General features: G+C 41.5%; 1 protein-coding gene across 9 annotated transcripts in view; it reads left to right on the forward strand.

The window, feature by feature from the left end:
* RASAL2 (RAS protein activator like 2) overlaps positions 1 to 25,785 on the forward strand; it is a 160,728-nt gene that overhangs the window by 24,502 nt on the left and 110,441 nt on the right. The window contains exon 1 of one of the 9 annotated variants that reach the window (XM_058842378.1): positions 12,849 to 13,162. The exons of 4 other annotated variants lie outside the window; for them this stretch is intronic. In XM_058842378.1, the coding sequence (XP_058698361.1) occupies positions 13,114 to 13,162 (49 nt within the window). In that variant the 5' untranslated portion in view covers positions 12,849 to 13,113. Of the gene's footprint in view, positions 1 to 12,848; positions 13,163 to 19,452; positions 19,529 to 25,785 lie in introns of those variants that run through there. 4 more of the 9 variants (XM_058842373.1, XM_058842372.1, XM_058842374.1 and 1 more) reach the window with 4 other exon arrangements.

The following is a 25,785-nucleotide window of genomic DNA, read 5'->3' on the forward strand; positions in this document are numbered from 1 at the left end:
AACATAAGGAATGATCTTTGTGTTTATGGTATTATTTGCTCCAAACACTAATTGACACTGAGTGTGTTAGAAAGGAAGTGATTTTAGCTAGGGTTTTCCACCTGAAAACACAAAGGGAGAAAGAAGCAGGAGCTTCCTTTGCAAGCAGCTGCTGCCGTGGGGCATTGAGGTGTCTGAGCACAGCTCCAGGTTTGACATTTCAGCAGCTCTCTTATTGATGAAGTAACATTTGACAGTGTATAGCAACATTTTTCTTTCAACTTTTGTTTTCATTTGCAATCACCATTGCTCAATTAAAAGTTTTCCCTTTAAGATCTGCTGCCAAACCTTTTATATCTGATCTTTTAAACATATTCTTGTGTGGCTTTTCCATCTCCTCTATGTTTTCTGTTGAAGAAAATGATAAAAATGGCTGATTAAAAAAAATATAATTTACTACAAACCTGATGATAAAAATTTTAGAACATGAACATGTTGTCAGAGCAATCATTTCAGTTTGCTTACTGTGGTGGATTAATGTTTGATCCTTCAGTCACATTTGGAAATATAAAATTACAAATTTTAAAAACTTCCTCTCTGTTTCAGACTAAAGGCTTAGACTGCATAAAATCCAAGTAGGGTAAAATAACATGTGCTGGTCAAATGAGCGAAATATTTGACGTCCTTCAGCTCTGGTAACAAAAGGACCATAGTCTGTGGAATCCCTGATGCCAGCTGTGTTGAAAGTTGCTGACTTGGCCTGTGGCTGTTCCCTGCTCATGCAGAATTACACTTTCACAGTCACAATCTGAACTGTGTGCAGTTTTCTTTTTTTTCCTAAAGAAAAAACAAACATATGCTCGAATATAAGCGGAGAAGTGTGTCAAAGATGCAAAAAATAAAAAGCAGGCAGCAAAACATGTTTATTTACAAGAGTGTCTTTGTAATTTTGATTTATGACTATGGTTTGCCACACCTTCATTTCTTTATCTCTTTTTCCTTTCATTCCTCTTCAGAAGTACTTCAGCTTTGCCTAATTCCTTGAAGAGGAATGTAATAAAATGATAGTATTTCTAAGGAATGCAGCATCACATCTGACTGTGCAGCCTTCCTCATGTTTGCTCTTCGACTTTGTGGGCTCTGCTCCATGGAAATAATCCTTCTCCTTTAAAGGGCTTTTCCTTTGTGTTGCATATAATACAGATTGGAAAAAGAAAAAAAAAAAAACATAGCAGCTTCTGCACTGTGCCTTCTCTCTGTTGTAATGGGGAGAGGTGAGTGATGGAGAAGCATTTCCTTTTTCCTAACCACGGTTGAAAAGCCAGAACAACCTTTAACAAGTCTAGGATTTGTGAAAATTTGTTGTGCTATGAAGGTTTAAACAGGGCTGAGAGCCATGAATGGATTTGATGACATCTATAGTGGCTACTTGCAAAAAGAGGAAACTGTGATATTCTTTAGCAAATTTAAGTGTTTCCCAAATATTTTCTGTTCTACAGAATCGTGGCCTTTATGTGTAGGACTATGATAAAATGGAAATAATCTCAAGTTGTAAAAACCATGCACATATTTTATGTGATTAATTTTGTTAAGCTTGACCTGTAAAAGTAAATAACTGTTTTACAGTGTTGTTTACACAAAAAGGCAGTCAGGAGCACGTATTTCTTTGAAAGATGACTCTTTTGGCTACAGCACAATTTTATTGGGGGCTTCTGGGATCAGTTTGCTTTGCAAAATGTGTTGTACTCTACTAGTTATTCTCCCTGTGTGAAGGAGGATGGCTGGTAGGGCTGACTGTCAAAGAGCTGTTGGGCTCTAATAATTCCCTGACACATCTTCCTTACTGCAGGAGAAGCTCCCTTCTGAAGTCAAAATCATTTTCCCAACAATAAAACTGTTAGGTAGTGCAGTGCTGTGATTTTCACTTTGCTAATGCAGCTGGGAAACCCTTCAGTTTAGAGACAAGCTGAGAATTTCTACTGCTAATCTGCTATATTAAGGCAAATTAGAGTTAACTGATGTGCTTCTAAATGTGGCCTGTGTGAAATGAAGTTCCTTGCAGCGTAATTTTTTTTAATTTTTTTTTTTTTTAAACAGCACAATTTATTATTCCATAAGTAGGTAATTCCTCTTTGCTGATAACCACACGTCTGGTCTTCCCTTTTTCCATCACAGTTCCCTTGGAACAGCACCGTGTCTTTCAGGATGCCACTGATTGAGCTGTAACCCCTTGAGGGGCTGTATTTAGACTGGCTGTTAATAGATCAGCTCCTTCATGTAATTACCGAGCTCTGACTGAAGGAGCAGCTCCTGGAGCTCAGTGCACATTATTGCTTCCCATTTGCTCTGGGAGTCACAGGACAGCCCTTCCCGCTTGGTGAGGAGTTTGTGCCTTTAAAAAATGAAGAAATAATTCTGTAGCTCCCAGCAGACCTTTCAATAAACGTTAGCAAGTTCTGCTTATCCGTGACATAGTACAAAAATATTTTTCTCTCTGATTGTGCATCACTGGCTTGAAGTGGCACCTTTTGGAAGTGCCTCTCCTGCTGGGATGCTTTGTTTTTGGAGTGACAACTCCCACCTGTGTCAGTCATGGATATTTCACCATTGTGAAGGATCTGACTTCCATGGTGAAGGATCCTTGGTGGAGCCATACCTGGCCTTGCAGCAGCTCTGTTCACTTGACTGCAGGGAACACTGCAAGGTGTTGGAGACAGGATTTTTTTCCTGAGGCTCTTCCATTGATTTCAGTTGTGTTTCAGCATTATGGAGCGGGATGAATGAGGCAGTGCAGAGACAGGGAGAAAGGCTTTGTGGTTTTTATTAGCAACAACTGTGCAAGCAAACTTAATTTGGCATTCTGAAGCCCGCTGGTGGTGTTCCAACTTTACCCCTCAGCTGTTGCTCACTGCATTGCAGAGGCCTCTGTAATCTAGCAATTTCTCATTGTCTCCAGCCCCTGCCATTTATAAGTGGGGACTCATGTTGCAGAGCAGATTAAGTGAGCATTCCCTTTTATTTTTAATTTTAATACAAGCTTTTTCTCGAGTCATAGGAAAAATACACCTGGCACTCACTAGCCAGGGGATATGTGCTTATTAGATGAGTGGAAAATACCTGTATGATCTTATCCCCTATGGCTTTATAGGAAAGAAGCAATAATATGCACTTTGATTATCACACTTCCTATATTTCATCTATTCTTCCACTCCCAAAGCAACCAGTCTGGGTTATTATTTTTCTTCTTCCTCCTCTCTCATTTCCTTCTTCTGTAGTTCGTGGTATTTCTCATCCTGTCTCTTTTGTCTGTGTGCTTCCCTTCCTTACTGCTGCCCCATGTGCAGCAGTAGTGTCATCTTGCTCATTTTTAGATTAAAATTCTTATCCTTTTGAGAGGGATGTTTTTCAGGATATCTTTTATCTGCTTTCTTTTTCAGGTTGTAAGAGAATTAGAAAGGTTGGCAGCAGCTGCCCTATGGAGGCCAAGCCTTTTCTTCTCTCCATGCCAAGGGGACAATCTCTACTGTCCCCTCACTCAAATTCCATGTTTGTACTTTTATTTAGGAGAGTAAAAGCACGAGAGAGTTTGTGGGCATCACTCACCCTACCCCTGCTCCCTTAAAGCAGTCATTTTACGTAAAACCATTTTGCACAGATTATTCTGGGCTGTTATTGACATGCCAGTGGTGAGCTGGCATGTGAAACCACGCTCTAGGGGTCCAGAGTGCCTTTTGCCTTGCACAAAAATGGTATCCCAGAGCTATTCTGTGCTGGTGGGGAGGGCTTCTCTCTTGGGAACTAAATTTTTGTCTGTCTATTGCTTGCACTGGTTGCAGTCCAGCAGCCTCTGTCAAATGTCTGACTTACCCCCTCTTAGAAAAACTTGAGCAACTTTGGCATAAAGCTCAGCTGACGTTTTTCATCCGACTGGTGACTCACAGTCCTGCTCTCAAGAAAGCAAGGAGTGGTTGGGTCAACTCTGCTCCAATAAACAAGGCAACTGTTGCTTATGCTTAAAGGTATTCCTGATTTCTGCAATAAAATTGGCATCTCATAAACGCTGCTTCATGCTTCCCTTCTCTCCAGACATATGTTTGAAAATGAGGAAAGAGATGAAGGTCAGTGGATGATTTTTTTCCTGCTTGGTAGCCTCTAATTCAAAGTTCAAACAAAGCCCAGGATTACCAGCACATAGGAGGGAAAATTCACAAAGTACCATTTAGCAGCACACCTGGAATCTGGTGTGAAGACATGATTTGCTTTTATTGGGCTACCATATCTCATATCTCGTAGGTTTTTTTCCCTTTCCTCTCACCAACTCTAAAATACAACAGCCATGAGGAAGAGTTTTGCAAAACAATTGCAAACAACTGCCTTTCTGTTCTGCTAAAAGAAAAACAAGTGCTTCACTAGACTGCCTGTTCAGACTTTGACACAGCCAGTGTGGAAATCCATGAGTTATCAAAAGGGGTGGTTTGGATTCTCACGATGACATGGGACTGAAATGCTTGTTTGAGGTTTTGTGAGGGAAAACACATTCCTTTGCACGTGGATTGCAGTGGGCTTTTAGGGTTATTTCAGAAAGAAAATTACAAGATTCTCCTGTGGTTCTGAGCTCTTCTGTTTTCCTTACTGACGTGCTCAAGTTTAGGGATTCAGAGTTGGTTTCTGCCAATAGCAAAAGTAGGACCTCATGTGCAGTCACAGCATTAAGCATGTCTGGGCTGTGGTGGGGAAAAAGGGAGATTCCAGGAGGAGAAAAGAAGAAACCATCAAATTTCTGCTGCTGTTATTATGCTGGACCTCAGCAATTTGGTTTCTAAGATTATAAATTCCTGTTTGGGAGGATCACTCCAGGTGGAGGATGGCTCTGCACTGTCCTCTCCCACAAGTCCACAGACAGAACAGTTGGTTCTGTTTATTCTGTGCTGGAGTGGTTTTAAAATATTCCTAAAGCAGTATCACCTCCCACTGAAAGCAGTATGACCTGTCACTGCCAGCACTGTCCCAGAGAAATATGTTGGGTTGTTTGTTTGTTTGTTTTTTAAAGTGATCATTTTGGTTGGCTGACCTTCTTGATGAAGAAAACTTTTAGTTAAATATTAATATCTGCATCCTTCTCATATCATATTGGCACCTGCAATAGACATATTTCAGACTTCTAGAATTATCAGTAGAGCTGCAATGAATAAATTTTATATCAGCAGGGGGTGATTGAGAATGAGGGAAATGGGTACCTTTGAGTCTCTTGTACCTTGCAGAATAGCCAAAGCTGCAATTACTGTCAGTTAACTGTATGTTCTGTTGCTTACAAAGATAAGGTAGTTCACTAACAGAGTAATAGCAGTATTTTGTTATTGTAACTTGACAGTATCCTACAATAAAATAGGAAATTTATTACCATACTAATGAATTATGTACTCTTTCTGTGGTGCACTAGCAAGTAAACTGTGTGACAAGACACTTGTTCTTTTGTCTTTTCAGCAGCATTTGGCTAGAAATCCTCCTCTGAAACAAGAGGGGCAGGGGAGGCTGAGATCTGATGCGTTTTTCTTTGCACTGCTGCTGACAAGAAAATCATTTATCTTGTCTCCCAGCAGAGCTGGTGGCAGGCACTGGGAGCAGTGCTGTGGAAACAGTGATCAGAAGTGAGATGGATGTTGTGCAGGTGCAAACAGCATTTCCTCCTTGTGCTGAACACATGGTTATAGAAATGCACTTGTCTCTGATACACAGCCCAGAATTATCTTTCTAGAGAAATGCCATTCCCAGCTTTGGTCACGCTGGGTGAAGGACTGCAAAGTGCTGTGTAAGGACCCAGGAGAGCATGCAAAGACTCACCCAAGTGCTTATTTCTTCTGCCTTGGCCCCATTTAATCTGTTGCAGATACCTCATCCTATTTTAGCCTCCCATCCTCAGCATCCCCGACTTCCCCTTTTTTTCCTTCCCTTTCATCTCTAAAACGTGTGGTTTGATTAGGAAGCTGTAATCTCTTTATAGTTCATTTCATTTAAAAGCACATTAACCTGCAGAATGAGCCACTGGCTTTTCCTTGTTCAATTTCCAATGAATTTCCTGTTTGTCTGGATGCTGGGTTATTCACTCAACAGTTAAAGGAGGCAATTAGGCTGCTGAAAGCTCCTTGTGGCTGAGATCTGCCAGACTGGCACTCACTGCTGTGTCTCAGCCACAAAGGCTTTACCCCTTACTGGCAATGGCATCATTTGTGCAGTTCTTTTTCATCTCTCAGTTCAGATTTCACATCTTCTGAATTCAGCTTCTTGTCTTTTTTTTATTTTTTTCCTTTTTGTCCTTTTTTTTTTTTTTTCAGTCTGGCTCAAATTGTAGCTCAAAAGCAGTCTTTAGTATGTCTTTCTGTGCATGTTTATGTAGGAAATTGCCTGTGTCCCAAGGGAGGGAGAGCAGTGGGAGAAGAGAGAACAATCTACAAATTCTTCCTTATCAAAACCCTTTGACAGAAATTCAGAAGTTGAAACTTCACTTTTTTTCCTTTTTTCTTTATTTTTTTTTCTTTTGAGTGCACTTTAAAATACTATATGAATTCCAACAAACTTAATTTGTTCATCAAGGATGTTGTGTGAGAGGTGAGAAATACTTGTTACTGTGTATAATTTGTATTTTGGGGGAATTTTTTGCCTTATCCTTGCAGGTTTTCTGTGGAGGTAGAACAGACAATTGCAGGCAGTCATGGACTGCCTGTCTTGTTCTACCTGTAGCTGCTGGTAGGACAAGGGAGAATGGCTTCACGATGAAGGAGCATAGATTGAAATGATGTATTAGGAAAAAATTCCTCCCTGTGAGGATGGTGAGGCCATGGCACAGGTTGCTCAGAGAAATTGTGGCTGCCCCATCCCTGGAAGTGTCCAAGACCAGGCTGGACAGGGCTTGGAGTCACCTGATCTAGTGGAAGGTGTCCCTACCCATGGCAGGAGGGTGGAATGAGATGATTTTTAAGGTCCCTTCCCACCTAAGGGCATGAGACCCCCTCTGCTAGGTTTGGTGTACCTTGCATATCCCTCTGTGAAAGGACCTGACTTTATCTCCCTGTCCTCCTCTCCCCTTCTCTTCTTTTTCACTATGAACTGTGCAAAAATGGTTAAGAGAAGCTGCAGAGGGAAGGAGACTTCTTCCAGAGGATGTACATTGCTGGGGAAGAAGGGGACACCTGACTCAGGGAAGGAGTCTGAAGTTTGAAAAGCTCTTGGAAACCCTGCTGAGGACTGTACCATGTGTCCAGACCTCCACAGCCAAGGTGAATATTATTGTTGAGGGGAGCATGAACCTCAGCCCTGTACTGAGAACTTGCAGAGCAGCTACTGGGAAGTTTTGATTTTTGCAGAGACTTGGATATAGTAATGAGCTGCATTTCAGAGAATTCATGCTGCAAAAAAGGTAGCTCCATGTTTGTGCCTTCTTTGCAGTGTTTTTGGGTTTTTTATGTCCTACCAAGACTTATTAGAGACATTTGGTTTTGATGTCTTGGATTCAAGAAGACAATATGTCATTTTATTAGCGCATTTCTGGAAGGATATGTGGTTCTCCCCAAACCCTGTGCCCTTGCTCTCCATGGCCCATAAAACCTGATTGTTCTATAAGTCACAGCAGTGTTAGTGCTGTCTGCAGTTACTGATAATTTTCACTCTGTTTTAAATTTTGCTAAACCAAAACAGAGACATGGAATTGCTATTGGCATTTAAACATAGTAAATAAATACACTTCTGCTCCCAAATACAGACTGTCTCTGGAGACAAATTTATAGTGATCTCCCATGTAGTCTCAGTGCTCTTTTCCTTGCCTATCTTAATCCCTAGTTAACATGCAGAGAGAGACATGGTACTTGAGATGCTTAAAACATGGAATTTTTCAATTAGATGGCTTTTTCCAGATTGGACACAATTTGTGGGGATGGGAGGTAGGGAGTTGGTGAGTATCTGTAGAGGTAGACTTTAAATAAATAAATTGATATTTTTTTAATAATACTTGGATCTGTGGTTTGTTTTGCGGTTGTTTTGGTTTGGTTTTTGTTGTTTTTTTGTGTTTTTTTTCCCTCAGAGAGAGTCTTTGAATGCAGACTGTGCAAATACTTTGAGAATGATCGAAGCTATTAATGCATCATTGATTTCCACCATTGACTTGTCCATTAGATATTTAATCTCTTCTTTTTAACAAGTGTGTATTTTTCTGTTTGAAGAGCAGCCTCCCACTATCTCTTGCATAGTGGGAAGCATCTCCTGCAGGCTTTCTGTCGCTTTGCCAGCCTCCAAACTTGGCTTCCAAGGATGGTTGAACACTTTGGACTTATCCTGCCTGTCTGCTGGAGCTGGAGGAGTTGGGGAGCAGATTCCCTCATTGCATGGCCACCCAAGCCAGTTTAATCTGTCCTGCATCAACAGTTCATGCTATGATTCTGTGGCTTTGTTGGCAGGAGCAACCTGAAACAAATCTCAGCGGTGCCTTGGATATTCCCTGTCCCGTGTGCTTTCTTCTGTCCCTCGTTTTTCTTAGGCCAGTTGTAAGAATGTTTTGTTAGATGGTCACTGGGGATGAGGGTTTTTAACAGTAGCAGCTGCTGTGAAAAATTGCTGAACTGCATCTGTTTCTCAGAGTTCTGTGAAACTCTAAGAATACATTCTGCTTAACCCCAAAATATCCATAAAAATGAGGAATGATCAGGTCTGCACAGGGACTGTATTTTTGCTGTTCTGAAACAACTTGTTGAGCTGCATGCCTGAGAAACAAAGTGATTTGACTCACTGCTTATATTTAGTATCATTACCTACTGCATTAGGTTCCGTTTTCTTCCGAGCACTAATGTTTTTGCTCAGGAAGGTTAACAGGGAAAACGCCCAGCAGAAAGCATTTTTTGTGCTTATCGGAGGGCAAATGCGTGGAAAACATCAGGTCACTGTGCTGGGTGTCAACTTGTTGGGTTGTTTTTTTTTTCTTCTTCTTCTTTTTTGAAGAGTCTGTAGAAGGAGCAGTATCTAAGGGTGGGGAGAGGATGTCCTTCCTTTTTGGTAAAGCCTGTAAAATTAGAGGAGCTGGTGGATCCTTAGTACAAATGTGACTTGAAATTGCAGCACCCTCTTTGTCATGGTCTAGAATAACCTATCACAAATATGTGAGATCCCAAACTTAAAACATACCTTCTGACTCTGCCTACACAGGGTGATAATTTTTCTGGTTTTGAGTGTATTTGCAACTGAAACAAAATTCTAATTGCTGTTTTTATATGTAATATTAAAAATATGTTTGTTCTTATATTTCTGTTTGGAACAAGCATTTACTACAACTTTCTGTAATCGCATGGGAAGCAAAGGGGAGATGCACAGGTTTAAAGTGCTGCTGGCAAAACTTTAGTCTAAACTTTAAATCCTTGAAGATTGTTTGAAAGCTTTGGCTGCCAAGAAAGCCTGGACTCAGCTCAGGAAATTGCATGATTCCTGGTGCTTCTGGAACCAGGTGAGGAGCTGTAATTGACTTTTCACCAGTGAAGTGTAGAACATTCTGTACAGTTGGTGTGTAACAGGTGAATGCCCGAAACACTGGGGAAGTGGTGTTGAAAGTGGAAGTGGGTGGAAGATTTGAGCACAGTTTTGCTGGTCTGAAGCCTGTGTGCTGCTCTCAATTCCCCTTATTGCCATCTCTGATGTTAGTGTTGATCTATCCCAGAAAACCTCTTCAAGGTGTTGACTGACCAAACTCATCATTCTATGTGACCTTAAAGGGATCACAAATTCAAGACCATTTTTCTTCCCCTTATGGGGGAGTGGGAAGCTGCAGAGCTGCTATTACATTTTCCTTTCTGAAAGGCTTTGATTCCTCAGAGTGCTGCTTCTGGGAGCAGCAATATTTTCTCTCCTTTGCTCCCAAGCAGTCTCATCCCAAGACTTTTTATTTTTACTATGTGGAACCCCTCCATAACCAGGCTGAGGAACCTCTGCTGCCTGAAGTAGTTGCTGTTGGTGCAAATCTGAAGTGTCCTGCAGTATCTCCTGAGATTCACTGTGATAATCACATCACCCTGCCAATGAACCCTGTTAATATTCACGTGGCAATTGTTTTGGTGCTTGGCAGAGATGAGGGTGTTAATGTGAAGCCTACTTTGGCTGATGGGTATTAAAGAAATGATTTATGTTTTGTACTGTAGCAGTGATTTCATTACACTTGAAGAATTAAATTCTAAATGGCTTTTGGCAGACATGTACATGAAAATATGTATTGAGGCAGTTAGCTGGCATGTTGGACTACACCAACATCTCCCTCATAAGAAGGATGAGGACCTGTTGATGCAGGTCCAGAGAAGGGCCACGAAAATAATCTGGAGAAGAAAAGGCTAGAGCGCCTTTCCTGTGAAGAAAGAGTGGCAGAGTTGGGGTTGTACAGCCTGGAGTAGAAAAGGTTCCAGGATGATCTTCTGATACCTAAAGGGGGTTCAAGAGAGCTGCAAGGGAATTTTTACAAAGGCATGCAGTGACAGGACAAGAGGCAATGGCTGACAGAGGGCAGGATTAGGATGGGATATTGGTCAGAAATTCTTCCCTGTGAGGTTGGTGAGGACCTGGCACAGGGTGCCCAGAGAAGCTGTGGCTGCCCCAGCCCTGGAAGTGTTCAATGCTAGATGGGAGCAACCTGATCTAGCAGAAGGTGTCCCTGCCCATGGCAGAGGGTTGGAATGAGATGATCTTTAAAGTCCCTTCCAACCCAAACTGTCCAAGTGATGAAGGGGAACAAAGGCAGAGGGGTTTGCTCAGTCCAACTCTTACGCACTAGCAAGTTTTTCCTGCTGAAATGGAAATGAAGGTTTGAAACTGTGTGCAGTTCTTCCATAATGAAGTGTTGCTTTTCAGGCTTGGATGGTGGAATGAGGAGAAGGAGCCCTTCAGCAAAAGGCCACTGGGCTTTCACACTGCTTGCTCTGTGCTCCCTTGCCTCTCTGCAGCTGGGCTTTTCTTACGTGGAGGGTTGTTGTGAAACTTCTGCACTAGATCTGGAAAGATTCATGTGAATTTTCTGGTTTTGTGACCAGCACTGTTTTTTTTTTTGACTCCAAACCCTCGATCTCACAGTTAACCTTAAGGGATATCAGCAATTTAATCGTACTTTACTTTTATAAGAACTTAATTTCTCGAAAGAGAAGGGGAGAAGAATCTGCTGTTGCCTTATTAAGAGAGTAAGAAAAAATGAGGGTCTTCAGTAGCCAGCTTTGTAAGACGGTAATAAAAAGGGTCTCTGAGTAGTTGCAGATCTCTCAGTGTTTTAGTTTAGATGTTAAAAAGGCCTTTTATGAGATAAGTGGTCTTTGAGAGAAAGACAAATAAAAAGGACATCTGAAAACACATAGGATGGAGCTCTTTCAGACAGGCACTTCTCATCATCTTGGGGCTGAACACTGCCCAGCTCCCAGCTTTCTCCTCACTCAGCCTTTTGTGCCAGCCACAGTGTGGCTTGGCTTGAGAAACCACAGAGGTCAGGCACTATTTCATTGGTGTTATCAGTGAAGACACTGCCTGCTGAAGGCTTCAGACCAAGAACTGCTGTAACTCTGGTGTGCTCTCAGAGACAGGAAGAGTCTTGAGTGCTGCAAAGCCTTTCCCATCCCAGGTTGGGGGAAGTTCACCTTTGGACTGGCATTTTCCAAGCACTGGATTAGTGTGAGGAGAAGGGCTGCTGTGTCTGTGTCCCAGCCAAGGTGAGAATGGTCACTGTTTGGCTGACCCTTAGGGATGGAACAGGATCCCCCTGTCCATCCTCCCTCCTCTGTCCTTCCAGGGATGCTTGGATGTGGCAGGCTTCCCTGATGGCAGCAGACATGCAGGTGTGGAGAGCTGCTGCTGGGCAGAGCAAATGGGCAGAGACACTGTCCAGAGCCACCCAGCTTGTCAGTCTGCAGCAGGGTGTCTGTGAGCACAGCGCTGGACACGAGTGGCTGCTGCTTTCTCTCTCATGGGCTCTGCTTGCCCTTGCTCATCCTGCCTGCACCCAGCATGGAACTGCTGGGGAGCCAGTGGAGTTGTCAAAGAAATCATCACCTTCCTTTGGAGCATCTTGGGTCAGTAGAACTTGACCTGGCTGCTCTCTTCTCTGTCAACAGAGCTTTTGTAGCCAGCATTGGAGTAAATGTTAGAACCCTCTTGGTCTGTGCAAAAGGGTTTGGTGCATGCTGGTGGTGTGCTCCTTTTGCTCAGAGGTGGAGCTGCCATGAGGTTAATGCCACAAAATGGTGGGGAAAAGCCATTGGAGGCTGAAGGAGCCTGAGGCTTTGTGTGGTGAGGTGGAGATCTCCCAGAAGACAAGCAGGCTGTGCTTGAAACGCTGTTGGGGAGGATGGGCTTGACTCCTGCCAAATCACACACACTCATTTCTGCCAGGCTGACCTTGTTCCTGGAGAGCTGGGGGCTGGCTTGTGGGGCAGGCTGGTGACCAAAGCCATGTGCTCTGGCCCGAACACAAGCTCAGCATCCCTCCTCTGCTCCTCCATTGCTGCTGCACTGGACAAGCACCTTCTCTGGGGGCTTGTTTTTGCATCTGCCTCCCCCTTCTTTGCCTTCTCTCCCTGGAGTCATTGGAACTCTTTTCATGAACACTTTTTGACCAGGCATGTGGAATGCTTTTGGGACGCCTCGTACTGGAAATCCAGGAGACCTCTCCAGAGGAGGAAGCAGCGTCTCCTGTTTGTCTTGAGTTACCCTGTCACAACAATGGCTTCAGAATCTGCCTAATTTAAAAGCTAGTTTTAATCTGATGGGAAGATGTTTGTGTATTTAAAATAGTTATTCCTTGCTGGAGCCACTCCCTTCTTTTGTCCTTCACTGCTGGACTTTTCGGCATCACTCAGCTAATGTGCAGTGCTTGTTTACGGCCGAGATACTGGAGCATGAAGAAGGAAGTCGCTCCGTTTAATACTGATTCAGTTCCAGGCTTCCTGTGCGTGTGCATGCACGCGCGTGTGTGTGTGTGTGTGTGTGATCAGCCCTGCTCCTCCAGTCGCTGTGCAGCCTCTGCAGGAAAAGCCACGGCGCTGGCAGACACAAGATGCAGGTGTCTTTTTTTACCTCTTCCACCTGGTTTGGGCATGAGCAGGTTTAGGCAACACGGGTAAAAATTCCAGTATGGCAAGCCTGATGAGGAAGATGCTGATGCAGGCAAAGACATGGAGTGGTGAGTACGGGAAACATCTTGTCTGATGGGAGAGATAACTGCTCAGAAGGGTTTAGGTGCCTGGGAGGAGAAATGTGGTAGCAGGCAGAGAGCTGTTGGGTATTGCTGTTGTTTTCATCTTTCATCTCCTGGGTGAGACGGCAACCTGAAAATGCCAAAACCTTTGTCCGTGGAGAAGATGGTTATCTGGGTGAATGTGTGTTTAAAGTCTGTTTCTTAGCCTGCCCTGGGATTTCTGCCTTAGCTTGGCTCTGTAGCAGCAGCAGTCCGTCTAATTTGGAAGTTTTGGAGGGAGTGGAGAGTTTGCAGGAGACAGGCACCATTTCAGGAGCATTTATACTGCTGTGTGAGTTGTGACTGCACCAAAAGATGAGGCTGAGAAGAAAACAACACCGTTGAGCTGTAGAAGAAACTATTTTATTGCTTTGCTCCTGTTCTTTTGATTTGGTGGGAAGTATCTCTCTGGATTTCAGTAAGGTGCTCTCATGTTACATGGTTACAGAAATTGTCTTCAGCAATGTTGGATATTTTGGATTTTAAAATATTCCAGTAGCAGCACCAGCCTGTGCCTGTGGTTTCTCATTTAAATTTATGGTGTTTATCCAGCTCTTAATTGTGCAAATTAGTGTAATTATCAAGTGATTATATGCATACCCAGTGAATGTTTTTAAGAGGCTGTCTCAAATGTCAGGAATTGATTTTATTAGCCTTATGTCTTTCTGGTGCAAGCACCTTTCTTCGTGCTGCTCTTCTGCAGAGCAGGCATCCCAAACTGCCTCAGCAGGAAACAATTTCTGCAGTGCCATATCTGAGGGAATGACTGCTTAATAGGGCAGAAAGCTCTTCAGTGCCTAATTAGGACTGATTAGGTGAGTTATCAAAGACTGAAACAGCCCTCCTGAAGCAGGACAACTTTGCTCCGGGCTGGGATAAGGATAGGAGGACACAACCTGAGCCACATGTGGTAAAGTTTGTCCAAGTGCCAATTTTATCAGTGTGTGAATTTTAATGAAAAGTTGTTCTTGGAAATTAGGACTTTTGTGTGAGTTATTGGCTGGTGCCCATCTCTCCCAGGGCTGCAGCTGAGAGCGTGGAGGGGGCAGTGTAGGCACAAGCACTTCTCTTGTTCAAGTTACGGACTGGATGTGCCAAGTTATTGTGTTGCCCTTTGCTGGGAAGGAGTCTTGTTGGCAAATGCTGTTCCCTTCTAGCCCAAACTTACTGGTCTCTCCCTGTTCATCCAGGATTTCTCAGAATCTGTGACTTTCTGCCTTTAAGAAAATTGGAGTTAAGACTTGAAACAGAGTAATCTCCTTGATTGCATTGTGACAGATGCAGTGTGACAAATACAGGAAACTGTAGAGTTCTCATTCATCTCTCTATAAATAGCTTGGGACTTAGGGTAAATTAACCAGTCTTTCCAAAAAGAAGCTGAGTGAAAATAAATGTCACTGAACCATGGAATGGTTTGGTTGGAAGGGACCTCAAAGATCATCTCATTGCAACTTCCCTGACATGGGTAGGGCCACCTTCCACTAGACCAGATTACCCCAAGCCCCCTAAACCTGCCCTTGAACACTTCTGGGGATGGGGCAGCCACAGCTTCCCTGGGAAACCTGTGCCAGGGCCTCACCACCCTCCCAGGGCAGAATTTCTTCCCAATATCTGATGTGACCCTGTCCTCTGGTAGTGTGAAGCCATTCCCCCTTGTCCTGTCTCTACTGACTGCCCTTGTCAAAAGTCCCTCTCCAGGTCCCTTCTAGGCCCTTTTTACTTCAGGGATAAGAAGAATGGAATGATTCTAGTTGAAATTTCACTTGAAAAAGTCAGTTTGAGAATTAACAGAGGATTTTTTTTATAGGCAAGTTTAGCAGGCATTAAGTGGCTAGAGCACACATTTACTTTGTGTACATACCTTGTGTACATTTCTTCAGAGTTTTGGTTCATCAATGTTTGAAAGCACATTTCTTTGTGGAGGGAAACACAGCCAGTAGAGCAACATGTAAATAACCTTGGCTGTGATAACTTTCAGCATCATTTCAGAGCCCCCGGAGAGCTGTATTGTTTTGGGGTTTTTTTCCCCTTAAATCTCAGTGTTTACATCGTGGGGAGATGTGTTAAATGGGTTTTTTTTAAATAAATGCCTTCAGGATGTTAGGAAGTTGAGGATGCTGGGAGAATGAGGTGAAGGGAATGTGATCCTGGAACAAGTGTACCCATTGAAAAAGCACTTGGATAGGGTGAGTAAATACAGGCACTGATTCTGCCCCAGGGGAAGCATGTGCTTGAAGCCAGTCTGGTTTCTGCATTTGCAGGGAGTTGAGTGCTGGTCCCATAATCCCAACCTGCTGCCCAGATCTTCATAGCAGCCCATGGATAAAAGGACTGCTGCAATTAGCAGTTGGATTGAAAAAGAAATGGCGCAGGGAGGAAAGATTACAAAGAAGCACAGAGGACACAGTATTTATTTTTCAGTGTTTATGGTATGGGAAGCAGCAAAAATACAGGTCTACACCTCATTTTGTTTCATCACATGTAATTTTGGCAGAAAAAGACACTGATTTTGTCTTTACTAAGTAGAGTCTGTAAGTGATGACCATTCTTCTTTATTTAGTGCTTTTCATGTCATTAAAAAATAACATTTTCTTTCATTCTTGGTTGTTAAGGAGTTTACATGAAGATCTGAAAATGATCATGTGTTTGTGTGGTCAAAAATTATGTGTTTGATTAGCCAGCAACAACTTACAGCAGCTTTCAGAGATTTTAGGATTAATGAACTACATGAAATATCAGACTTTAAAAGGGACTTCTAAATGGTGACTTCTCTATAAGAACAGATGTGGTCAGATACTATTTCAGCAGAACTTCTATTCCACATATTTTGAGACAGTGGGTTTTTTAATGGCCCCTTGAGAATGTATTATTTTAATATAATGAAATATTTTTAATGACTCCGACTAATGTATAAATATGTTTAAGGTTGGTTATGGTGTAGAACTGGCGAGCACTTCATGAAGTGGTGGTGAAACTGAACATTGTAAGGTTTTGATCTTTATTTAAAACAAAAAGGTTATAAAATATCATGGTCAAAATGGCATTTTGCCAGCCTAATAAATGCTGCTGGATCTATCTTTCCTCTCTTGAGATCCCTGCTGCTTTTAAATACTCTTTAATTTGCCTTTCTGCTGTTGTACAGCTGCAGAGAAAATGCAAACTGTTGTTTGTACACTAAAATAAGCTTCAGCCATGCCCTAGCTAAAGAGACTTTTAATTCAAATGAAATTGGTTGTTCTTGAACATTATTCTTTGTCTTATATAAAAATACAAACTGAATGAAAACTCACTGTGTTAAAGAGCAGCAAAGCAGCAAAAACTTATTGAGAAGGACTAAGCTAAGCAGTATCCTTTGTTTTCTAACTATGAAAACAAATTTCATATTCGTTTATTTCAGCTGCATCACCACAGCTGATGCTGCCATATCACCTGGAGGTTGTGCAGGATGGCAGTGGATGCAAGAAGCCATTAAATGAACTTTCAAGTTGTCCCATCAAAGCTCTCAAATAGCAGAGAAGTAACAGTCTTAATGGTTGCACTATCTTTACATTTCTGTAATGTAGTTACAGAATAATAATAAGAAGACTATATAATAAAAATAAGAATAATTTTCTGTTGGCAGGTAAATAATGGTAATAACAGGGATCTCAGGTAATTTTATTTAAGCATCAGGAATATCTTCTGTCTGAGAGTGCTGAGGATGATGTATCAGGGACCTTTACCCTTATAGAGAAGAGTATGGCTTTTAAGGGTGGCAGCCCCTGAGCTGTCATATCAGGACCCATGGCTAAGGGAGTTTCAGTATGGGTTTAATCACCTGATTGCAGTGATTCATTCAAGTGGACATGTTATAGAACACATTTGCTCAGAAAAGCATCTCATTTAATGGCAGTCTTGCAGCACAGGTGTCAGAAATATTCTAAATCTGTTTAGCATTTAGCAGTGCTGCATTCTTCTGTCATGGAGCCATCAGAATCCTGTCTGCAGAAAGGCTTTTAATATTCTTTAAAAACAAACAACAACAAAACAAGAAAAAAAAAAAATCTGTTTAAAAATAACATGGTATTACCTTGAATATTCGTTGTTTTTATGAACCTCCTAGCCAGGCACAGAACATTGTGTGCTATTTCCTCTGCAGACAGATAATTGCAAGAGGGAGAGGAAATTGAGCCATGTAAAGTAAAAAATCTTAGTAAGTTCCTATTTTTGTTTTCTGGGAACTTAATATATATTTTTATTTTAATTCTTTTTTTTAATAATGAAAACATTTTAGCCTCTTAAAAAAAAAAAAAAAGTTGTATTAGTAATAAATCACTTTGACAATAAATTGTATTTGTGTCTCTGAAGGTACCTTACATTAAAAGTAAACTTTTTCCTGTTCTTGTATCTCTGTATCTTCTCTTCAGTAAGGAACTACTACTTGTATTGTTCCAGTCATTTTCCTTGTGGAGATAAACTTGCAGTCACTTTCTGACATGACAAAACACTAATTATTGCTCCTGGTATAAACACTGGAAGTATTTTGGTTCACTTGTCAGTGTATTCAGTTATTATTGTGATTAAATTTGTAATCCTGAGGGTTGTTATCAGATAACAGTAAGATAATTAGCTTTGAAAATGAGGTTTCCAGTTTCAGTTTTAGCAGGGCCTGAGAGGAGATAACAGATGATAGCTTAGGTAGTAGGAAGAGTAAATTTAAACTGAGTTTTGTGAATACTGAAAGTAACTCTGGGGCTGAAAGTTATAATTAGGCTCGTGAGAAAAAATACAAACATTAATTTCCTGATTATGTCTGTAGATTTTAGAGTCTTAAAAATCCCTGAATGAAACTTTTGCCATGGCCAGGTATTTTCTGGGGCAATCACAGGCAGCGGCCTCTTCTTTGAGCTAAATTCAGGTTTTTTTCCTGAGTAAGTGCTTTAAATAACTATTCTTGCTAAATTGCAGCTTTCTACCTGTCAGATTTCAAGAGCTCCACATCAATCATCAAATGTGTATGGCGAGGTAATGGCAGCATTAGACCTGTCTGTGTCAGAAGCTGCTGCACTGGAATTTCTGCTGCTTCTTTTTTCCTTCTGGAATTCTCCTTCTGGAATCTCTGGAGTTAAGCTCTTGAGATAATGAGCACATATTTCTTCCTTCTCTTCCCTTGCCCTTTCTCTCTCTGTCGTGTTTCCCCCTCTTATTTCTGGCTCTGAGTTTCTGAGCTTTAAATGCACATTTATTCATCCTTTAGTGATACACTGCGTTGTGCATCACTATTCTCTTCTGTATTGCTGCATAAATTCTGCCTGATTTTCCCCATAGTGTGGTTTGTGTTGATTGGAGTCAGTTATTTTACAAGGAACCCCTGCATTTAATTGTATTGCATTGAATAATAGGAAAAGAATGTGAGAGCAGTGATTTCCCTTCCCCCTGCCTTTTTCTGCCTTTGGTGGGATTACCCAGAAATTGCCACCTTCTGGTTCATTCAGAAGTTCCCTTAATATCGATGTAGTACAAAATTTAGAGGTCTTAATGATAAAAGAACTGCAGCTTCTATTTTAATATTCTTTCATTGCCAGCTTAAAAAAGAGAAAAATGTGAGTTTGGTGTTGGAATAGAAATTTTTTGCAGTATTGAATCTATTGAACTGTGACTCATTTGATAGTCTAGAGTTGTGATTATATAAGAAGGACTTTCAAAAATAGGCTGAAAGCAGAGGTGCAGGCAGATGAACTCTCCTGTTCAATTCAGTGATCAGTCCCTGTAAATGGGAATTGAATGCATATGGACTATTCAACTGTGAAAAGTGCAGTCTACAATGGGAAAGCTTGTGGGATTTAATCCATTTTTTGGCTGTGTCTGATGGTTTGTTGCATGGGAAGAGCAGAGGAGAGTAAGTGGGAAAAGTAACTGAAAGAGCCCAGTAGGGTAGAAGAATGAAGGACAGAAATAAACCCAACTTTTTTTCCAGTGAATGGGACAAAAATTCTGAATAAGAAATTGATGTGCAATCATCTCTGCATAAATCATGCACTATTTCTGGAAAAGTTCTTGCAGACTTCAAATTCCACTGCAGACTGATTAGTTAACAAAACCATTTTAAGAGGTATTTGTGTCCTCCCACCTTTCCTTACAGGTTCCTTTGATGAGCTTGAAACTGTGGAGCTGTAAAACCACAAGCACCAAAGTGAAATGTTTTAAACAGCTCAGAAGAGCAAAGTGCTCCTTGAGGGTCAGCTCACAGCCAGAGCTCCTGCAGGGTTCAGGAGCCCAGGGGGAGCAGTGAGTTTTGGATTTGCTGGCATTTTCCTGTACTTCTGAGATCCAGTAAGTGTTGAGTTGTTGATTCTCTCTGGATTTCACAGGCTTAGTTATCCTCCTTCTCTCAAGATGACCATTGCAGCTTTGCAAAGTCATTCTCTGCATACCTGAATTTCCACCTAAACCACTAAGAAATGCTAAATTGGGTGTACAGTTCTACCATTTAAATGTGGTTTAGTGGCTTGGCAGGGGGTGAATTGTTATTCACTTGATAACAAAAGCTGTTTAATTTAGGCACAATGAAAGTTTGAAAAGTGATTGGAATTTGGGGGAAAAGTGTTGGGAGATCTTGTACCCTGACTTGTGAGTACACAGTGACTCATGGTGTTGGCTCTGGGAACAGAGCATTCCACTTCTCAGCTGCTTGGGGAGCATCATGTGTGGATGATGGGGAGCAAAGAAAATAAGAAAATAGAGAAAGAGGAGCTCATGCCTTCTGTGCATCACAAATACAGCCTGCATCTAATCTTTAGGGATCCAGGCAGGAAAGACTTGAAATGCAGACTCAAGTAAGGTAACTCTTTATACCTAGAGACTGAATAAGAGTTATTTTAGATATCAACAACTAAATTTTTTTAGAAGTATAAAATCAATTGTGTATTTGCTGAAGGATGGTAAATATCTTTAGTATTATCAGTTCTTTTCGAGCACTTTGGTATCAGTAATTTCTTGCTCATCTGTGAAAGTCTGAATCCAAAAGTTGAATGGCAGATGTGCAGCTTCCCACGGTGATGTGGCTGCATCTGGTAGGTGAATTTATCACAAAATCCCAGAAGGTTTGGGTTGGAAGGACATTAAGGCTTATCTTGTTCCATCCCCCTGCCATGTGCTGGACACCTTCCACTATCCCAGGTTTCTCCAAGCCCCATCCAACCTTGGACACCTCCAGGGGTGGGGTGGCCACAGCATCTCTGGGCAACCTGTGCCAGGGCTTCCCCACCCTGACAGGAAAGGATTTCTTCCCAATATCACATCTAAACCTACACTCTTTGTGCATTTAAGTTCAGTTAAGTTTTATATGATACAAGCTGAGACCTGAGACTTCTTTCTAGTGTAATAATTAAATATTCAAGCCCTCTTTATTGAAACAATTCTCTCAGTTCTTCAGACTGTCTTGCCCACTTTCTATTCTGGCTGCTGTGTTCATCTGGTGTGAGAACTTCAGAAATATGTTTGACAGGCCAGGTAAAATGCATTAAGAGATGATCTGAAAAATCCCCCAAACCAAACCACAATTTATTAAACTCTCAAGGTGATTTGTTAAGTCTTATCTTGGGGATTGGCTTTTTTTATTTAATTGCAGCAAATTATATTCCTTGAGGGGCTTATGTTTTAAGAAGATAAACTCAGATTTGTCCTTTTTTTATCCCCTTGTCTTCTACTACAGTTTATTCCAGAGGAATAATCAGTTTTCTAGACAGTCAAGAAGGTAGAAGAAGGACTTGATATGCTTGACAGCTTTTCAGACAGGAAGAACTTGATTTTGTTCATGTTTCAGTTGTCCCTAAACGTGTGTTTGTACAGGGAGGTGAGTTTTGGCCCCCATTGCTGGGCATCCTGCCAGCTCCATGATGGTGAAACCACAGCAGCTTCTCATGGGTCTCAAAACTGTGTGTGAACCCTGAGCAGCAGCACCTTTTAGTGTAAGGCTGTTTGTGCCTGGCTCTCTGGCTGAGATGCAGGAGGGCACAGCTGCTCCAAAGCTGTAGCTTAAGGCATGGGTTGGAAAGGAGACTTTTCTGTGTGTTCCATCACCTTTCCTACTTTTCCATGCCTGGTGTGAGCAGGAGAAGCACTGACTGGGTCCTCGTGTCCCCTCCTTTCCCATACATCAGGGCTGCAAGTGGGGAGAGGGTTGTTCTGAGCTTTGGGATCTTTTCCTTTCATCTTTCCTTCCTGTTTAACCATCTCTACCCCCAAATTCTTCTGGCTGGTGATGGTCAGAGACTATTTTGCAGGAGGCTTGGCCAGTTAATATTTGGTCCAGAGATGAGAAGTGTAGGAGGAGCTTTAGTGACTCTGACCTGGGTTTTCATAGTTAAAAAAACCTGGATGCATTAGTATGGAATAGAAGTAAATAGAATAACCCAAATTTGGCCCAGGGTTGACTTACAGGGCTTCTTCTGTGTTTGTAGCATTCCTGACATTGGCATTGTCCTGCTCTGTCCTCACTTGCTGTGAAGTGAGGAGGGAACAGGAAGCGAGGACCTTGTGTTCATCTAAAGAGGTGGTGTTGGGAATGCCAAATTCAGAGGATTTCCTGGCCTTTTTTGTTTTTCTGGAAAGAATAAAACAAAACTTTAATAAGACAAAAAATAAAATTCTTGTCTGTCTGCCTCTTCCCTTGCCACTCCCCACCACTTCTGCCTTGTGCACCACCAGCCTGGGGTGGGATGTTTCCAGGCTCCTTTTTGAAGATATTTATAAATAAGTTGAGGTCCATATGTTTGTTTTTTTCCCAAATGATTTCTTTACTGTAAGTCATTATATTTCTGTGTAATTGCTCTATATGTGGCAACTTGCATCTAGGGAGGGAAGTCACAAATGGGTTGGGCCCCTGCTGCACAAACATGGAAAAAGGAAATAAAAAAAATAGTTTGACAATAGTAATGACAGCTAAGGACAGAAACTTGTTAAAAAAATACAAGTTAAAACTAACTTGCTTTGAAACAATAAGAATAAATGGGATGCATAACTGTTATGGACTAAAATAGAGCAGGGAATAGAGGGCATTGATTTCTCTCTTCTAGCCTCAGCCTCCCAAGCAAAATTTGGCTTATAAATATCCATAAATCAAGAAGGGAAAATACACTTCAAGATGTATTTTTAGCACGAAGGAAAAGCATTTCAGTGGTGTTCCTTCCCATATACTGTGGTTATAAATCCCTTTATCTTGGTGTACTTCGCAACAAATCAGGATTTCAGGTTTGATGTCCTGGTACATAGATTTTTGTTTCCAAAGGCAAAAGTGGGGAATTCTTGTTTTTTACATGCTTTGGGGAAGAGAGGGAATACATGGCTGGACATGTGCTGCTGGCAGGAGTATCTGGTGGAAAGATATGAGCCACAGCAGGGCAGGGGGAGCAAATGTCCTGCCGTGTCCCATGTAAGGAGATTAGGTTAAGACTGCAGCCTGGACTGAGCAAAAATTAGAAAGGATAATGCTGCATTAATTCACACAGGTCTAGCTTCTGTAGCACAATGACAAAACAAAATTAGTAATAGCCTAAAAATATAACACTGAATAAAAGAACTTTCTCCTCCTCCTTTTGCCCTGCGCTCCCTCCTCCCCTCATTTCCTGCTTGGGCACCCGAAGTTGGAAACTTAAGAGTGGGTTTTGAATGGGATTTTTCTTCCTCCTCCCATGCCTTCATTTGAAAAATAAAAAAAAATTAAAAAAATTAATTTTATTTATTTTTTTCAAAAGCCTGTTTCTGTAGCAGTGACTCAGTCCTGCAGTGCCTATCTGCCTTGTGTCAGGCATGGGGCTGTCTGGGGGAAGCAGAGTGTGCACATACCCAAAGTGTGAGACAAGCTTTGAAATTGCACCAAGCGCGCTCGGAGCATCAAATGCGCCGGATCACGCTGCGATTCCAGTAACAGCCAGAGCTCTCTTGGCTCCCACTGGGAAAGTGGTCACGCTGCTCAAAAAGGGGAGAGAGGCCAAACTGCACATTCATTTGGATAATTAGGTAAACAGTAAATAGGAGAAGGCCTCTTCTACTCAAACTCCATTGTTTTTTCCGAAAAGTCTATATTTAGATTTGGCAACCGGATTTATCACAGTGATTGGTGCATTGTTTAAACAAGGTCACCGATGTGTGTGCGTGTTTATTTCTGCTTAACTGGATTGCTTATTTGAAGTAGAAATACCTCCAAAAATATTATGCAGAGCTCTTGAAAACTTGTGTACTCGTGCCCCAGAGCACGTGGTCTTTATTAGAAAATAGATGCAATTATTCATGTTTGGTTTTGCAGCTTGAAGTCCTGAGGGATTTGTACATAAAACTGTGGAGATTTGATTGCAACCTGATTTTATGTCTCACTGGTATATGAGCATTTCATATATGTAAAAACCTTTTTATAAGACAGAGATTATAACAAGTTCCTAAGTGAATCCAGACGGGTGCTGTCCTGTCTGTTGGAATTGGAATACACATGCTCATTAATTTTTAGTCTAACTGGTGGTTGCTTTTGTCTTTCTAAAACCAGAATGCCTTTGTGTTTTATATCTAGAGCAATTATTCTGGACTTGTTGGCAGGTTGGTTTGAGACTTCAAGGTACAATTTCAAAGTCAGACTTTATTGTTCACAGCAGTTCCATGCTGCTCGGTGGGGATGGAGCATGGTTTACTAACAGTGCTAGTGTGGTTAAGGTAAAAATAGCAAATATCAGTTCATTTTCCCTTTTACCGATGAAGTGAGAAAACAAAAAAAAGGCTTTTCAGAAACGTCAGCTGGAGAGGATTTTGCCCAAAGCAAAAGTATGAAGTTCTGCAGGGTTTATTTCCTTCATTTTTTTCATGATTCTGTTATACCTTTTGGTTAAAATTTCATACTTTTTTTCAATGAAAATAATTGAGAATTTATTTATTTTAAAAGAGATTGCTCAACAGTGGCTGCCTACTGAAAATATTGCTCTCACAGACTTAAAAATGGGATTTGGGAAGGATTGACCTCAGAGGGAGGCAGTTCTGCTCATCTGGTGTTCACACCTGATGAAACAAAACCAGTCATTTTGGAACTTGAAACTGAAGTGATCTCTGCTACCATAATAATGAATGAAAAGATACCACAGAGATGAAGTTCTTGTGCATGGCTCTCTGGAGGATGGGGCTCCATGTGCTGCTGCCACCCACAGCAGTCCTGAAGGTGGCCGTGGTGGCTGGGGATGCAATGGCTTCGTGCAAATCCTTTTTCACAATGCCCACTTCTTTGTTTTGTCCTGTGGCGAGGAAGTGTGTGCACGTGTCACAAATTAGTTCCTTAAATAGTCTCTGAAAGAGAAATTATCTTGTTCTCTTCCTCCTTCCTTCCTGTCCATTCAAAGGTTGAAATTCTTCTGTATCTTTCCCTTTGGGGGAGAAACTCTCTCTGTACATTTAAATTCCCAGGCCAGTGCTGGAACATACAGGTTCACCTCTCAGAGATCCTGTGGTGTCAGAGCCATGTCCTACACTGGACATCATTCTTCAAATTGCAAGCACAGAGGTTCAGTCAAAAAAACCATTCTGTTTTGGTGCCTGCAGGTCACCTTGCTTCCTCCCTTGGCTCTACTGCCAGTGCTGGAATCTCCTCCAGGCCTGGCGCCGGGCTGGCAGCAGGAACATCTTCATCACTGTCCCTGACATGTGGCTTCTGCACTGATTCAAGGCTGTTCCTGACAGACAAGCTGTGGAGAGAAAACTCTGCTGGTTAGAAGGTTATCTGCATTTAAGAAATGCTCTTTTTATTTTCTCTTCCCCCCCATCTCTTTTTTTTTGTTTCTCTTTTGGTTGTTTATTTTACTACTTTCTCAGTGCAGTGCTTTAGCACCTGGAATTTTACATAGAGCCTTTTTCCATGCTACTCCTAAGTGTTTTAATTTCAGACTTTTGGCATTTTGAGATACCAGGATGTTTCATCTTTCCTCTCTGGCTTTTATTTCTCCATTTAGATGAAGATTTAATCCTAACTTCCAGCTGTCACTGGTTTGTTGTCAGTTGTTGCACTTTAATTTACGAATATTAACACAACATTCCGATGGGTGTTAGGATAGTTCTCATCCAGCTCAAGGAATTTCCCTACCTAAATTCAGAGCCTAAAATAATTCTAGATTTGTAAATTCTTCCTTGTGTTTTGCTGTCTAGGGACATGGCTTAGTGGTGCACTTGGCTGTTTTGAGCTCATGGTTGGATTCAGTCTGAAAAGTCGTCACAGCAGACAGAGAATTTCTATTACTGGTGCTGTTTAGATGATAAATTCAAGAATTTAATTATGCCTGTTGCTAAAGTTCTTTATTTATATACACTGTAAGAGTACACTCTCCAGTGATTTTGAAGAGTGTTGTCAATTAGCTGGTGGTTATCTTTTGCTGCCAGTTGGCCCTTACAGTGGGATTTCCAGTGTTTGAGAAGCTTTTAAAACATATTTACATTTTAAAATGTATTTACAAAACTAGTGTTTTGTCAAGGAGTTGTTGATATAAAGATAGTTTATTCATTCTAAAAAAGGATAAAATAAGATAATAACTAAATTATAAATAAAATAAGTTAAATAAAAT

This window comes from Poecile atricapillus, chromosome 7 (genome assembly GCF_030490865.1).
Source record: "Poecile atricapillus isolate bPoeAtr1 chromosome 7, bPoeAtr1.hap1, whole genome shotgun sequence".
Taxonomy (NCBI): domain Eukaryota; kingdom Metazoa; phylum Chordata; class Aves; order Passeriformes; family Paridae; genus Poecile; species Poecile atricapillus.